Source organism: Anser brachyrhynchus (genome assembly GCF_964034855.1).
Source record: "Anser brachyrhynchus genome assembly, chromosome: 5".
In the NCBI taxonomy this organism is placed as follows: Eukaryota; Metazoa; Chordata; class Aves; order Anseriformes; family Anatidae; genus Anser; species Anser brachyrhynchus.
In genome coordinates this window covers 56957006-56974612 of record NC_137699.1, presented here as the reverse complement: position 1 = coordinate 56974612, position 17607 = coordinate 56957006, and the positions used below count along the sequence as shown (strand labels likewise).

General features: G+C 43.2%; 1 protein-coding gene across 1 annotated transcript; it reads left to right on the top strand.

Moving 5' to 3' along the window:
- The first annotated feature begins 454 nt into the window (after nucleotides 1–454).
- Nucleotides 455–16403, top strand: TMEM179 (transmembrane protein 179). Its single transcript, XM_080593716.1, has 4 exons — nucleotides 455–890; nucleotides 4318–4455; nucleotides 5974–6052; nucleotides 8797–16403. The coding sequence occupies exons 1-4, from the start codon at nucleotides 589–591 to the stop codon at nucleotides 8974–8976; spliced, it is 699 nt and encodes a 232-aa protein (XP_080449842.1). The 5' UTR covers nucleotides 455–588; the 3' UTR covers nucleotides 8977–16403.
- The last annotated feature ends 1204 nt before the right edge of the window (nucleotides 16404–17607 follow it).

Sequence of the window (17607 nt, the reverse complement as noted above, 5' to 3'; positions counted from 1 at the left end):
GGACACTTGATGTCTGTGTCTGTGCAGTGTTTTGGTTAAATTTTTTGAAATAGGGGCCAAATCCTGCAGGGATCCAGCAGCCAGGATGAGGCTGTTTTCTGTGTTTCACAGCCACCAGCAGGGGTGACACAGGTGTCCTGTGTCCTTAAGGGGACACCCTGCTGAGAGCCTGGTGGTACCCAGCCCCGCTGGGGGGACACCGATTGGTTTAACCCCCTGCGTGCCAGGGTGCATCAGCAGCCAGATTTTCCTGAAGAAGAGGAATCCTCACAGCAGCTCTTCCTCTCTCTCCCTGCTCAAGCCCTGAAGCCATCAGTATACAGACGGAGGGGACAGCTCCGGCAGCGGCGGTGCCAGAGGAGGCATCGCATCGCATCGCATCGCATCGCGTTGCACTGCGCATCCTCCCTCCCCACCCCCTACTGCTGCAGGCTTCCTCCCTGCATCCCTCCATCCTTTCCCCCCCTACATCACTCCCCCTGGCAACCCTCCTTCCTGCATCTCTCCTTCCCGCATCCCTCCCTCTTCCATCCCTCCCTCCTGCATCCCTCCCTCCATCCCTCCCTCTGCCTGCGCGGAGCCGCGGACATGGCGCTTAGCAATTTCCTCTTCGCTCAGTGCATCTGCTACTTCCTGGCCTTCCTCTTCAGCTTCATCGTGGTGGTGCCTCTGTCCGAGAATAGCAATGACTTCCACGGCCGGTGCCTGCTCTTCACCGAGGGCATGTGGCTCAACGCCAACCTGACGGTGGAGAGGCAGCGCTTCACCGTGCAGGAGTGGGGGCCTGAGGCCGCCTGCCGCTTCAGCATCTTCACCGGGCTCCTCTCCCTGCTGCTGGCCACAGTGCAGGCCTGGCGGACCCTCTTCTTCCTCTGCAAAGGGCACGAGGAGTAAGTACCCCCGGGGAGGGCAGCGGGTGCCAGCCACTCCTGCAGGCTGGGGCAGGTGGGAGCGGCCTCCGGGGCGAAGCACTGGGCTTTGAACCACCTGGATCCTCCTGCTGCCCAGAGGGGTTTGGGGTGAGGGGGTGTCTTGCCTGCACACACACCCCATGTGTACCCCCCGCCTGTGTACCCCTCCAGAGGATGGGTTTGGGGTGGGAGCCAAATTCATTGTACTGCTCCTGCTGCCCTTTGGGATCTGAGTGCAGTGTCTGGCCAGCTCAACCATGGTGGGCACGAAGGGTGCTGCAGGTTGTGGGGTGATGCTGGAGGCTGCGGATTGCAGGTGCCTTGTGACTGTGGTCCCATTACACGTCCCTGCAGGAGGAGGCCTTCCCCTGATTGTAGAGCTGGGAAACCTTGAGCCAACACAGCTGGGGTGGGGGGGCTGGGAGGGGCAGGTGGGAGCAGTCAGCGGTTCTCCCTCTGTTTTTATTCTGTTTTTGTGGTGGACATGGCAACTATTGCAGAGAACAGCTATTGCTTGGTTACGACATGAGAGAGAAGCTGATCTCCCTGCGGCAGCAGCAGGGCTGCACCAGCAGTTGGTTCCTTTACTCAGACAACCAAGGTGCCTCAGATCTGGAATGAGGGCCTGGTGGTCGAGGCAGCAGCTCAGCAGTGCTGTGCTTGGTGCTCAGCTCTCCAGTGGATGTCGTGCAGCCTTCGGTACAGCCCTGGCACAGGTGACCCAGCCTCTGGGTGCTCTGGGGCCTTCCAAGCACCCACTCGCATGGAGGTGGGAAGGCAGGAGCAAGCACTGGTGGCTGGCTAGACTATGAAAGCCATTTTCCTTTACCACAGGGAGGGTAAATCACTCATGTCCGGGTCTGTTTGAACTAGAAGTTTCTTGAGTCAGTGGCTGTTACTCAACCCTGGGCTTGTACAACAGCCTAGTGTGGTAATAGTGGGGACAGGGTAGCCGGCGTGTTCCCCTGGCCCTTTCTGACCACACTCAAGCTGCCTAATACTAAAAAACCTTATAGCAAGTATAGAACAGAAAATTATTTCCACATTAAAGCTTACCTTAGAAAAGCTAAGTATACCCATGGACTTACTACATTTGAATTCACTTTCCTCAGGTCATCAGATACCTACAGAGGATTAGTTGAATCCAGATACTTTTTTTTTTTTAATTATTTTTTTTTCTGGTTCAGAATCAGATTTATTTTTATTATTTTTTTTTTTTTGGAAGAAACTAGCAGTAAACCCCCTAAAATAGTGAAATTTAGGTCTGATGTTTGGCCTGCTTCCAAATGCAGGTATTTAGTCCTGCTGGGCAGGCCTCTGAAAACTCTCTCTTCAGGAGCTGCATTCAGGCTCCTTCCTCTGGACTGAGCCGTACAAGTTGTGTAACGCTGAGCAGAGTTGTTCCAGGGAAGAAAGGGGGCAGGAGGCTGCTGTGTGGCAGGGAGCAACAGCAGAGCAAGTCTACATGATGGAGTAGCTGTAGAGCAACACAGAAGGGTAAAACAGGGTGAGCTGGAACTTGCTTAAAATAGCAGCTTCCTCAGAAGAGGGCCGGTCTGTCCCACACCCAGGTATGGACCTTGGCACCTCTTCTGTGCTGCAGGGTAGGAAGCAGAGTGTGGACTGGGGCCTGGGATAATGCTCTGAATATTCCTGTGAACCTTTTATTTTCTAGAGCAGTTATTCTAGTGCCACCCCTGATTTTATTCGGTGGACAGCTCAAGTCTTTTCTGTCTCTTAGGCCAGCATACTGTGCTAAGGTGCACATAGTGGATATGGCTTTAGTGACACTTGAAACCTAGGCTAGATATGAAATCAGGGCAGGGACAATGACCACACATAACTGTGCTGTGCTCATACCAGCTCCATCTGCTATGTGGGTGACCCTGGCGCTCTGCAGCAGTGAGCTGATCTGTTCCAAGTCCAGTGAAGCTGAAGAAGAATAGGATTAATGGCAACATTCCTCTACAAGTCAGGTGTCCTGGCATCCAGCTCCAACTGCAGGCTGTAAGGGCACATCTGGCAAGTGAATGATTTTGCTCCTTTTGCATTAGTTTTGAGATTGGATGGCTGTGCTTTTGAGAGAACCTAGACAACCCCTTCAAATCTGCATCAACCTAGGAATAGACTTCCTAGTCCAACTGGTGAATGTTGCCTCACCTCATTTTAAAGTTCTCCTGAGGTCACGTTTGCCTTAGGAATGTGTAACCTGTAGAAATGAAGATTGTCCAGCCCAGAACTTTGCCAGGATTCAGCCACTGACTCAAAAAGTTTCTCAACTTTTAATATATTGAGAGAACTGTGGAAAGAAATGTCTGTGTTTTTTTTTTTTGTTTGTTTGTTTGGCTTGGTTGTTGTTTTTCTCTGGGGTGAGTAGCTTCCTTTTATCCCCAGCACAATGAGAGGCGCACTGCTGGGCAATTTTGTATTTGTCCTTACCATCTAACTTGAATAGGACGACCTTCCTCCTGGAGTAGCTAGTCTTTCTCCAACCTAGAGTAGATGTTCAGTTTTTAGATAGTGAGACTTTCCAAGTGCCATCTAGAGCAGCTTCAAGCACCAAAGAGCTTTGCCAGATGAATGAGAAAGTTTTCACAAACTAGCATTAATTGGCAGTTAGGCAGCAGGCTGTTCTTTCAGTGAACACCTGTCCCTCCTTCTAGAAGACTGACTTGTGAGGCTGGAAGATGGGTGGACAATTCCTTGGCCTAATGGGACCCCTGTCAGCATCTCACCCTGTATCCCCTGTAGCACATGCCTAGAGCTGATCCTGGTTACGCAGACTAACTGGGTTGATGTAAACTGGCCTTCAGCTGGCAGAAATAACATACTGACACCGAAGCCAGAGATTATCCCAGGAGAAGCTGGCCTGCTCTGCAAATTGCCCATAAAACTGAGATTCGTGTCCTATGATGCCAGTACCTTGTGTTACATCGCTTAAAATGATTATAGCTATCAGTACTGTGTTGTTTTATTTTTAGTTTTAGTTTCCCTCTAGTAGACAATTTTGGTCCCAATTATCATTTTAGTCAAGAAATAATTTTAGCTCCAGTTACTATATAATTTGAGCTAATGACATTTATTTTAACAATGGTGATTTTCATCATTACAACTAATGAAAGCCATGCTGTGTATGAACGATCGCCACTTAGTATTTATGATTTAAAGCCACATCCTTTTACGGTAAAAAAAAAATAATAAATCTAAATCCAAAGAGCTTACAAATGAAGATAACGTAACTCAAGATCATAAGCCATAGTTTTTCAATATATTAGATGTTCTTAATTAAAGCAGACGTGTTTCAAATGGAAACTGATATCTTTGTCTGGTGTAAACTGCTTAGAGAGACTGCTGATGTTGTGTTTCAGCTGTTTATGAGTTACATTTTTCTTCTCTTTTATTGCAGCTCTTTCTTTTATGCTTTCCTGAATCTGCTGATCAGCGCCTTTGTGGTGTTTATCACATTTATTGCTAGCACTATAGTGAGTGTAGGATTTAACATGTGGTGTGATGCAATTACCGAAAAAGGAAGCATGCCAAATAGGTTAGTATTGAAGAATACATTTTCTTCTTTTTATCTTTCATATATGCACAAATGTAGAGTGGTGTTACAAACTGTAGTTGTTACACACAAGGTGATCAAAGGGGAGAATATGGAAGTCCAGATTCTTTTCATCTGGAACAAAAACAGCAAACCAAACTTTTTTCCTTTTAGTTCCCCACAAAGCCAAGTATGGTTTCCATCATGTCTCATGGTCTTTTTAAGAGTCACAAACACGTGCAAAAGAAAACCATTAGTTCCAAAGTTTTCATTTCCAAAAGAGATCTGGATTTGGAAATGCTCGAAGAAGGGTGGGAGGAGGGAGGGTGTCCTGTGAGCAGGGCAAGGGGACTGGGAGGTAGGGTCCTGGCTTGAAATCCTGGCTTGAAATCCTGGCTCTGCCACCAACCTGTGTGACAGCAACCAAGGCACTTGTTCTGCCTGTGCCACAATGCACCATTATCCAAAAACTGGCCTCAGAGCGGTGCTGCAGACACCCTGAAAGCCACAGTACAGAAAGTATTTTAAGAGCAAAGTAAAGAGGTCTGATACTTTCTGAGAGGGCACAAAATGCACAGGCACTAAAATGTTCTGCTGTGTCTCACGATGCTTGTGCTCTGGGTAGGAAACTGATAGGCTGAGGTAGATTTTTTTTATCAAACAAATAACAATGAAGAGAAATAAAAAGGTGACATTTTATGTCATATGATATTGAATAAAGGTACTACTTAAAGCATACATTTATATTTCACATTGTCATATGTTGTAAAATGCCATAGTAAATGTTCTGTTTAGGGCTGCAACGCTAATCGAATTATTCGAATATTCGGTTAAAAATTCCATTACAAAAAACATCTAATCGAATATTCGGGTAAGAACCCAAGATGACCGACAGCACTGAAAAGGACAGAGAAGAGGCTACAGAAATCAACCAAGAGATAGAAAGACAACCTCAAAATCCTGGGATTTTTTTCACACCAGTAAAAGTCCGAGTTATTTGTAAAATCTGTAGGCAGCCTCTATCTTACCATCAGAGTACCGTCTCCTTGCTGGAGCATCCGAAACAAAAACACCCATACAATCCCTTCTTCTGAGGCTTTCCCTGATGATGTCAAAAGGTAACGGATGCTCATACACTTTGTTTCATTGAGGGGGAAGCAACCAAGCAGGGCTGATGCCAGATGTGTACAAGTGGGAGGCTCTGGGGGAGTGGGAGAAGATGGTCTTAGGTATATTGTTTTCATAATAACTATCACAGTTCCACTTTATGGAAGATTGGTGCTATCACTTAGATAATTACACATCATTTTTTAAATAAAGTATTTACATGCTTCTTTTACCCAAGCTTTAGAGAAGATTTGCAAGCAACCTAATTAGTGAAATAACTTAAATATAGAATCATAGAATGTGCCATTGTGATTGTTAAACACTTAGATATTGCTTCATTTTGTGCTTGGTTTGCCTATTTGGAACTTCTGAAATAACTTTCTTTCTTCCCCTCCAAATGCTTTCCTTGGGTAGCTGTGAAGAATTACAGGATATAGATCTTGAACTGAACTTAGAAAACTCTGCTTTCTACGACCAGTTTGCTATTGCACAGGTAGGTCAGACTAGGTCACAGTTCCCTTCCAGTTCATTTTCCATTTGTTCATCGATTTGGGATTGTTGGAGCTGAACTGCAGTCCTCTGAAATCAATGGGAATGTTTCCACTGACTTTAGTATGTGCTGAATCAAGATGATTGTGAACGGGTACATTTGCATTTTACATTCAAAACAAATAGTTTTGAATGCAGACATGTCAAAACCTGACTCTTACTCATCATGGAAAATTAATTGTTTCTGCAAAGCATGAACTCTGTGAAGGCTGCAACACTTGGGTGTCCTGGAGTTCTTTATTGCTCTTAGCAATAAGAAGAGAATGGCTGACCTGCAGCAGACTGTGGGGCTGTTAGCTTTCTCTTCCATGAATTTGTTGGGGTCCTGGTTTAGGTTGGGATAGAGAGAAGATCCCCTGAGCCCATATAAATATCAGCCCTCTGAAAATAATGAAATAGTGCTGTCTTTTAGATAGTTTTTATTTTTTCCTGATCTTTGAAAATTAGACCTCTGAGGCTGTCAGGTATTATTATTGAATATGCCAACTCTGAGTCAACACTCAAAGCCAGTGAACACTGAGACTTGAGCACTTACTTGAGCATGTGAACACATACTAGCATAGTTCCTCAAGGAGGATAGCCCCTTCCATGCAGGCTGCACCCATACACGTGCTTCTTCGGTTGTCCCTCGTGGGAGGAAGCCTTACCTTTCTTGGGGCACTCCTTGAAGGCAACTGTGACCCTTAGACATAAGCTAGCCTTGTGGATTTTGTAGCCAGCAATGGCATCTAGACATCCATCCCAGACACACCTGCACGTAGCCAATTCGAAATATTCACACTGTGATATCAGGATGGGCAGCTTATACATAGGTCCTGCCAGATGGGGATCTCCGCTCTAATCCACGTTCCTCCAGACCTGGGTAGAGCCAGCCTGAAAGATGTATCTTTTAACCTCTGCAAACACCCAAGTATGAGGAGCCTGGGAGCATAACAGCTCCAGGGAAACACCATTTGTCTTCAAAAGCTGATTGTAGTAGTGGCAAAGGGTAGCCTGAGGGAGACTAGTTGAAAAAAGAACCAAGCACGGAGCAAAATTCTGCAGCATTGTCTTCTGATAACCGGGGCGTAGTAAGCAGAGTTGGATGAAGGCATAAGAATGGGTTTGTCTAAGGAGGGCAAATAAGTTTAATTCAATCAGCAGAGTGAAAAACCCAAGAATAGACTAGATTTAGCAGCAAAACCAAACCTCTTTCTTGTGAGTGCAGAAATTTCCTTCAGCAGGCCTCACTCAGTAGGAGTGGTCTGAATGGAGAAATCAAGATTGCTGACGATTTAAGAATTACAAAGATAGACTTTGGATAAAATCTGGAAGGGGAAAATAGGTAGCTTAATTACAGCTTTGGATATATGACACATGATGTGTGTGCAGAAACACTCGTGCACACACACTAAGCCTGCTTCTTTGTGCTTTGCTCCATTAAGATATCTCCAACGCATTGGAAACACTCTGGGAATTTCACTGAATTTGGCTAAAGCCACGTAGATTCTTTAATATCAAGTACATCAAGAAGACCACAACAGTGTTAGATATTTGAACAGATGTCATTAATGAAGCACTGATTAAGAACTGAATGCAAAACTTCCAAGTCTCTAGATTTGGTCATAAAAAGCCAGATGAGTATCTTCTTGTTCCCAAGACCTGCAGAATAACTCAAAAATACTTTTTACCAGTGAACTGAGATAATTGTAAGAATGGGCAGAAATGCTTAGGAGGCTTTCTAAAGTGCATGAGGTATATAGGAACACAAACTCCCATCTACATAACTGTTGCCCTTGTTTATCTTAATTGGCCATTAAAGTAAACAGCTGTGCTACTGCCCGGAAGTGCTAGATTTTTTCTTTTTCCATTTTTTTGACATAATAATAAAAAAGCAATATGTCAAAACTGAAATATGTGCATTTACTTATTTTTTTTTTCTAACAGTATAATGGAATTAAAATGGAATTTCTGCAAGAAAGCAGAAATTTACATTACTATAAATGAAATTCCTCTGAGACAGGGGAGGCCAACATTCAAGTACCTGGACCAATCAAAGCGTAATTATTTCTACAAAGTTAAACAAGAGGGACGAAGTTAGTGATGGGACTTACTGCAGATCTGAGGCTTTAAGCTCAGGTCTCATATGCCAAATATATATGAGTCACCAGGAACTAGGATGTGTCGGATTGGGTTTCTCTTGCAGTTTGAGCTCCTGCTAATGTGAACCAATTACCCCAGAAAGTAACAGTTCAATTGGTAGGATTTTCTCAACAATATTCTGGATGGAAACACCTTAAAATTTATATTTCTCCAGGGGGCAGTGGGAGGCCCACAGGATTCAGGAAGAAAGTTTTGGAAAAAGTATTAAAACATATGGCAACTCTAAGGTAATGGAAGAAAAATAATCCCAAGAATTTTGGGACGGCCAGTACGTCAGATGCTGGGGAAGTTCAGCAGCTGCATTATACAGAATTCTTCGTGATCATACTTAGTATTTTTGTATCAATTTTCCTACTACTTAAAGTTTTTTTCCTTTTAAGCTCAGAATATCTTGAAAGTATTGAGAAGTGGGGCCAGAAACTCACAAAGCATAACTTGTCGTGACTCCATGGGCTTTGGTCTAGGTGAGATTTTGATCTTCACCTGGACAGGTGGTTTTGTCTTTATGAAACAATACTGATATCTGTCATTTCTTTGCTTCTCTAGTTTGGTCTCTGGGCTGCCTGGCTGACTTGGCTGGGAATTACCATTCTGGCTTTCCTGAAGGTTTATCACAACTACAGACAGGAGGACCTGCTAGATAGCCTGATCCATGAGAAGGAGCTGTTGCTAGGAAGATCCTCTTCACGAACCTCTTTGCAAGATGAGAAAAGTGCCATGATCTAAAGCATAAGCAAATTTCCAGGGCAGAATCTAGGTTCTATTATTCAGTAGTGCAAGCTGATGTTGAGTCAGCATATTGAGTGTGAGAGATGTATTTTTTCCTGAAAAAAAGCTGTACTTGTGAATCACCCACTTTCTCAATGAAAAATTGTCAGCAGGAGTATTTATATGAGGATACAGAGAATGAACTAGCCCATGTGCCATTGACATAGCAAACTTTCTGTCTTGCACAGGAAGGGAGCAGCACAATCTGTAACCTGCTGTTGCTAGCAGAATTCCTGCGTGTTATCACTGGCTTTTGGGGCAGTGATTGTTTTTGAGGACTGTGCTGGCAAGACCAGGCTACAGAATCTAGGCTATTCCTCCATATTGTTCTGCAACAACAGTAATAACTGGAGCTGCGTCCAGTCGCTCTTGTCCCTCTCTCCTCCCTTTTGCTAATAAAGCTGCTCTCATTCTCACTTTATTCTGTGCGGTTGTAGCTCTGGTCCAAGTACAGACTCTTGCTGTCTCTGCTTTTGCTATGTGTGGACACTGTGCTGACAAACCTATTGTTCCCACTCTGATGTTGAATTTGCTTAGAACATACAGACCTGTGTTCCAGATGATACTTACTATGAGACAATTTTAATGAATTTCATGAAACCATTATGTTATCTGTAAAAAGCTGTGTGCCATTTGAAGGGATGGAGGAGAATGTTTGTGTTTTTATTTATTCTTAGATTTTGGCATGGCCATCATTTATTATGGCTTCCTGAAGTGTAGTTTAGCTAGCAATTTCTGAAGCTTGCATACTAAGAAGTTAAGCTGAGTTCACAGTATCAATGCTTGTGCATTTATAAGCATAACTTGGTCCCTAATATAGTATACTATTTAGTTCTGAGTATTAGAGTTTACTTGTGATATTTATTTCATACAGAATATGCAATTTTTTTTGTAAACATTTGCATTGTAGGTATCTCTGTATATCTATCAACATAGCAAACAGCATGAACAGCTGAGCTATTTTATAGGTACTCAGTGCTGAATGGACCCATTCTCCCCACTCCTGGGCAAGAGATCCAGGGCTGATGAATTTTGCTGTGAAAAGAGAGAACTGTTACTTTCACAAAGCTCACTCGTGACCTTGTTGTTGCTTTCAGTTTTGCTTGGCCAGCACTTCAATGAATAAGGTGCATGAGAAGTAGGTCTGATAATTAGGAATTACTTAGGCGAGTGTGGGATTGCATAGCAGAGAAATAAAGTTGTGCTAGAACAAGGCAGTTATACCCAAGTGCATGATGCACAGTAGACCTTTTTCAGCAGGAAAGTTAAGAAAGAAGTTAAGTTTAAGTAGCAGAAGAATTTTGGGGAGCACCCTAACACTGCCTGTGTTAGCTGAGCTTGAGCTGACACTGAATTTATTGCAAAACAAGTGCAAACCATGTACATCTATACTGCCTGGTAAATAGGAAACGGGGAGAAGACATCAGGCTTCTCTCCCATCAGAGCACAAGCCTGGGGAAAGCACAACCATGCAGTTTTACTGTTGTCTTCTGAGGACTATTTGGTGCATAAAGTTAAGTACCTGCTTAAGTAGCTGAAACAGGATTTGAAGTCATAACAAATCCCTTAATTTGTAAGGATTTTAGGGTGTAAAATCTAGCATCACATTTAACAACTAAATTGTTCCCTCAGGTTTAGGAAAAAAAAATGGCCACGTGGTGTAAGCCGTGAGCTGGCCCTGTGAACGTCTCTCGTAGCCCCAGCTGGCCATGGCTGTCTGTAGGGAGATTTTGTTTTTCACTGTGATTTCAACCCACAAGGGAATGCAATTCCTCTGAAAGCTTTACAACAGTGGCTTTTTTTTTTTTTTTGGTAGTTGTGAATTGAAATAAAAGGAAAAGTTCCTAAAGGGGGAATCAGAGATTAGTTAATTGGTATTAACACTAGTTAATACCAATTGAAAATTCAGAGACCAGGACTAATAGAGTTTTTCTTTTATTCAGTTTGTCTAATAGGAAAGACATTCTTTCAGTTACCCAAGACCTTTGCCAGGGCATGACCTTCCCCTTCTAAACATGAAGAAGTGCTTAGGATGTGAAGGTTACCTTGTTTCCTCTGTTTCCCCAGTTATTTCTCTGACTGTAAAAGACACTACTTCCCTTTCCAACCTCACCTTGAATTTACAACTCACCAGTGATGTCTCCTTCCACAAATACCTTCAGTGCATGCCTAACTCCTTGCATGGGACCATGCTGCTGCTTTGTATTTGATGTCTGTATGTACCAAATCATACTTAGGCTGCAATAGCATGTGAGTTACTGGTCTTGCCTGGGGGGTCTTAAGAACTGGGGGGCAGAAGGCAGTGAGTGTCTCTCCCTTATGCCTCCTCTGGCAAGAGGTATATTCAAAGAACAAGAACCCTATGTGATATTTATGTTTGTATTTATTTATTTTCACATGATGGAAGGGGAAAAAGCTTTGTAGTCTTTGCCCATGCAGCCCACTTGCTGCTGCCCATAGTAAAGCTGTGGGTTATTCTGGTGAAGAGCATGGGCTGCTGTGGTTTTCTTGCCATGTTCCTTGTGATGTTAAAGCCACAGTCAAAGTTTCTTAGTTTGGGCCTGTGCAAATTGCTAGTAACACAGGGTGAATCTTAGATAGTCAAAAGGAAATGGATGCTGCCTTCTGAGACACTGGGGTGTTGCCAGTATTCTGTTATATTGAATATGTTCCCTGTGTCCTGGCTACCATCTGTGGTTAATTTCCCCACCAATTCCCTGCCAGCAGTGCACATGGAGCTAGAAAAATCTCAGCCAAGCTAAAACATCTTGGCTGAGATTTTAGATCAATATTGGTTATTTTTTATTTATTTATTTTTGTAATGGAGAAACAATTGAAGCCAATTATTTTTGGAACATAATTTCCTCATGAGGGCACAAATGGTCATCACATCCTATCCCACTAATTCAGGAGGCATTTTTCAGCTGTGAACTTCCAGTAGGAACCACAAAAATAAGAGCCTGATGATTTACTTTAAGAACTGAAGGATATATGCATGCTATGGCAATGTTTCTATGGTCCCTTAGAAAAATGGTTATTGTAATAACTGGTGATAGATGCTTAAATAGAAGGCTTTGCTGATGAAAGCATTCAGTGTCAGGATTCAGCGATGGTGTATGTGTGTAAGTGCAATGTACACAGATAAATGTCAGAAATAACCCTATAACTGCTATACTGCGGTGTGGGTACAGACAGCATGGTTTGGAGTAATCATTATGTTGCCTTAACTTTCAGCACTGCCTTTTTCTTACTGTTATTAGGGTCTGTGCAGTGCAACACACAGGTGATGATATCCAGAGGTGGATGCGGTGTGATGTGTGCAGAGTGGGAAAGCACTGGCCAGGGCACAACCTCCGAAGGGCTGAGATGGGTTTCTAATGGGGATTTGCAGAGGTTTTAAATCCTCCCCAGTCTCTTGGTAATATCCTGATGTTATCCTGTATTAGTCCTGCTAGGAACAGAGAGTCAGATTCCCTTCGAGGCCTTCCCTCACCTACACAACACACTGCTGATTTAACCTGTGTAGTACTCAGGATGGAAGCAGAGCCTCAGCGAAGAGGAGCACACATTTTACAGTATTAATGCATTAGCAAAGAGTCCTTTTACCCAAGATCCAGAAATTTTTCGCTACAGGCTCCCAAATGACCGATGTGTGTTAGAATGGCAACATTATTTGCTGCCCACAAGTCTCTTCAGGCTGATGCAGACTCGGGATTTGTGGTCCCCTTGCTAAGGAAGCGTGAGCCACAGGCCATTGGGTAGGCTTTATGCTGGAAGCAGGGTTTCTGCACAACCTCAAATCACACATCAGTCTGTGTAATGGGTATTAGAAAAAGAAAAAGTGTAAATTCAGAGATGATGTCACCTGCAAAATGTTCAGTGCAAGAAAGTCCACACAAACTGTGTGTTTGGGTGAATGAGGCTTTTATTGTCCCCATTCTCCAAACACCTCAAATATATTGCATCACTTTTCTTTGTTTAAATTATAAATTTAACAGATATCCAGATAATCATTCAGACTTGTCAGATTTACAGTTTTCCATGACAAACTTATCTGGATTTTGACAAACTTTTGTCTTTTCTCCTAAATCAATGGCCTGGATGTGAATGTCCTTGAACTAATGGGAATTGTTTCTGTATGCAGACCCTAAATTTGCATCTCAGACCACTTCCTTTGCTGATGGAAATAGCCCATTTTTATCTCATTGGAATGTTTGCTTTGGAGGCCACAAATGTCCTTTCCTTATGCTTAGGCAATCTGGGAGGGGAATTAGGCTTTGCCTGGCTAGTTTCCATACCTGCATGCAGTGAGAAAATGCTCATATAGCTTCATGAGCACTGAAATTGTTTTAGAGTTATTTCTGTTCATGGTCTACCCTCCTGAAGTGTATATTTTTATTTTTGTCCCCCACAAGAAAGAGTAAACCTAACCTGAACTCTATTTTAGCATTCACAGGTACAAACCTAAGAGTATTTCTAGTTTTTTTGTTGTTTGTTTGCTTGCTTTAAGCGATAACATTCCATGCAATTTCTGAATCTAACAACTGCATAGAAGGCGGCACTCTGATGTACTCCTGGCATAGAAGAGAAAAACACAACTGCACTCTCTCAAAAAAATTTAACATTTGTTTCTGGGAGGTTAGACAATGATTTACTTAATATATAGCAAGTACTGTTTATTTCAAGGCAGGCATGTAATTGATAGCATCTTTCCATGCTGTTGTTGGGAGGAGTATTTATATAGCAATGCTTTCTCTTTAGTTTCTTTTGTCCATGCCAAAGAATGTAATCGAACTGATATTGCAAACATAGATTAATGTGAATGTATTCACCCGAGTGCTTAAACCTTTCTACCTCTCCTAGCTGCTATAACTGATTGAAGTGTTCTTGCATAAAACACTCAAAAGAACAGAATGCATGTAAGAGCCTAAATCCTATTTTCATTTAGAGCTTAAGGATTTAGGATTTATCTCATTAACTTCCTGTCAGATCCTTTTCCTATAAAACGGGCATAGGCACCCAAGAAATGCTCTGAGAATAGCCATTTTGATTGGTCAAATAATGTTTTTTATTTTTATTTTTTTAAATCTATGTCAGCAACTGTGACTTGTTAGACATGGAAAGTTATGTTACCTGACAAGTAGGATTTCACGGGGGTGGCAGAAAGCATGGAGCTACTTGTTAAAAGGGCTGTGGCCCTCCTTTCCCAACTTTCCCCACAGGGAGGGAGCTGCAAGGCACAGGCTTTTAACCTCCCTGCTTCCTGGGGAGGCATGAGCCTCCATCTGCACAGCAAATGCTCTCACCGTGCTGTTATTCTGGATCTCCCTCAAATCTTCCTGTTAGAACTTTTCTACTTGGCTTGAAATTCCTAAAACCTGACATTTTAGCTTGGTGGTTATGGTGTTTATCAAGGAGATAAAGTACCTGGCAGCAAGAGCAGCTCACTGAAATAGCTTGAATTATTTGTTTGTAGTGGAAACACAATATGAGAAGGTTTTGATCCCCCTTTCTTCCCACCTATGTTGCAAAGTGAGGGTGGAGATGCCCTGACAGGAGGTGGGAACGAAGATCCATCATTACAGTTGACTTCTTGGGTGATTTCTCACGCAAGCAGATAAATGGCCCTGTGGCAAACCTCCTTATTTTCCCTTCATTTCCCTCCAAATCTGGGCAAGTTTGACTTCAGTTTGTATACGGGTTCTGCATAATATTTACAAATGCAAGAGAAATTGCAGCTCTATAGCAAACTTTACTTTTTGTGTAAAAGAAAGTAAGAAAAAGCATTTCAGCTTTTCTCTTTTCTCATTGGGCTCTCCGGGGTTTGACGCCAAACTCTTCCCTTTACACAAGCCAGGCCTGACTTGCCTGACATGTTGCTCTGAAAGGTTCCCAAGGCTGGTGCCAGCACTCCCTTGAGGAACCTGGTGGAGTCAGAAAAGTGGGATATTAATCCACAGATTTTAAGGAAGGGAAATGTTTTAAAATCATCTGTCATGGTATCCCACATAACACACTCCAGAGCTTTTCTCCCACTTGCTCCTGCAGCAGAAGGAATTATTTTTCCCTGTTAACACTGTGAGGTGCAATAATTTGTGCCTGAAATACAGCACATCCTCCTGCAGCACACTGGATCTTGACGTAGTTAATTAACCCTTGCCACACTTCCTAGGCTGCTGCAACGATTTTCATCCTCTTTGCTGAAACTGTGGTCACCATTTGGCTTCTAAAGGTGCTAACAGCCTCCTTAAACCAAAGTTTTTAAGAGATGAAAGCAGTCCTTTTGCCAAATGACTGCAGGAAGCTCAGTGCTGAAGAGCATCCTTCGGGGGGAGAACCAATACAGGGGTTCCACAGCCAGTGCAGACAGGTGGCATCAGAGATATTTTAGACAAATACTCTCTGGGTAAAACTACTGCAGTTTTTCAGCCCAATTGAGAAATCAATATATTATGATCTAAAATATACTGTTATATGAGTTTTGCAGGCTTTTGCAGCTTTTTATATACAGAAAAATAAGTCTGTTCCACTGATATCTCCTTCTCCTGGATCCTTTCTTCTTTAAAAACATTTCTGGAAGAATTTCACAGGGTTTTATTGCCATCAGGTTAATCAGGCGTTATTTCTCACATCTCTTCCTATCAGGGACAAGCACAGTCAAGAGGGACAGGAGAGTGCCACGCTTCAGAATAAAAATAGATAGTGAGGAGAACTGTTAGTGCTCTTCCCATGAGGGACGTCAGCATTCAGGCTGTGATATGAGGGATCCAGTGTGGCAGAGCCTGGGCTGGCAATGCTGACATTGATTTCAGCCTTAGCTTGGACCACTCAGATTTTCACAATTTGTTTTGGAAGTCTCCAGGTTTCCATAACTTGTTTAACTGTTGAAAGCAGGATTGGGGCAGATCCTTAGCTGGTGTATGCAGCTTAGCATTGTGAGCCTCGCTGGAGCCATGCCAGTCCACACAAGCTGCGGGCAGTGCCTGGTCTGTTTGAAATCTTATTTCTCATGCTTTGTATGCTCTTTTGCAGTGTAACAAGTGCTGATTTGGAGCATTAATTGCATGCATTTGACAGAACCGAATGAGAGTTAGGTTTATTGTTTTGATACAGTTTCAAAAGGAAAGCTTTTTACTAGCGTTTTAATAAAGCCATTTGTAAACACCTGGCAAATAAAAATTGTGAGTCCAATCCTTCTGCTAGTGGAGTCATTGACAAAATTTCCCTTGGCTTTAGTAGGAGCTGGACTGGGTTCATTGTAAGTGGTATACTCTAGTGTTAATGATAATGATTTAATGTTTTATATATTGATGCTTTTTTGCTGGACAGTGCATTGGCTTTTTATGATTTGGTGATATATACGAATAAACTACTTGAAAAGTTAATATTTCTGTGCTTGGTTTTTTGATGGTGAGTTGAATTTACTATGTACAAGTTAAAAAGTGATTACCAAAGCCAGTGGTGACACCTCAGTTTGTTCCCTCATTCCCTGGTATCTCCAGCTGCAGCTTGCATGGTCATGGACGTGACCAGCCTCCCTAAGCTGAGCCCTCTTGGTACCATCTTCCAGCAGTGAGCCCTAAAGCTACAGCAGGCAAAGAGAAGGTAGTTCACCTGCATGAGATGCAGATGAAAGCCAATTTGTTACCTAGTGTAGTGGGGTATCACAGGCTGCATGGGCAGGTTCATTTTCTAAATGCCAACTAGTTAATTTTCTTCTGGTAGCCCCAGACTTTCTCTTCAGGGGTGGGTCTAAAGGTTCCCAACAGCCCTCCTGGAGCAAGGAATTAATAAGGAACAACTCCACTCCTATATCTTGGAGGTTTCTGAGTTATTTCTTGAGGGCAGCTGCTAATACCCTTTTTCTAGTCACATGCTGCCAAACTTTCTGCTTGCTGCAAGGTGGCAAAAGGCAGAAATGTCAAATGAAGTTGCTGCTATGGATTATTTCCGGACTAGCAGGACTGGAGAGAAGAAGCAAAGGAGCAGGACTATAAGCAGTCTCTGGAACTCCCTTTTACCAGCATTAATGCTGAGTGCATTAAAAGGTTAATGTAAAAAAATCTAGTGTCATCTCACTGTGTCCCTTTCTATCTCCTGCGATTGTATGAGTATGGATTCACCTGCTCATGCAATCAGGTGCTGCTGATGGGGTATAACTGCCTGAAGAGGGTGTTGGCAGCTGCCCTCCATTCCTGCTGCAGGAATGTACTGCACACTGTCAAAACAACACTGCTACGGTCTGCTGATTCCTGCTACGGGGAATTTAACACCCATTACATAAGGGATATTAGGCAGCACTTCTGCCCTTAGGCCCTCTCACTAGCCCATTTTCCTGCATAGACCTCTTTCTGCTCCCTTCTGGCCCTTTGACTCTCACCAGCGCAGACACTGCTCATGGCAAGCCCACAACCTCACTGTCTGCTTCAAAACCTGCTGCAGGAGTCGTGTCCTCCATATTCCTTCCTCTGCTCTTTGAGGCGAAAACATGACCATTTCCAAGCCAGACTAAATAATTGCTCAGAGCTAGTTGACTTCAGGACTCCTGACTTTTATAGCTGGTCTCCACACTGGCACCAGAGTGAATTC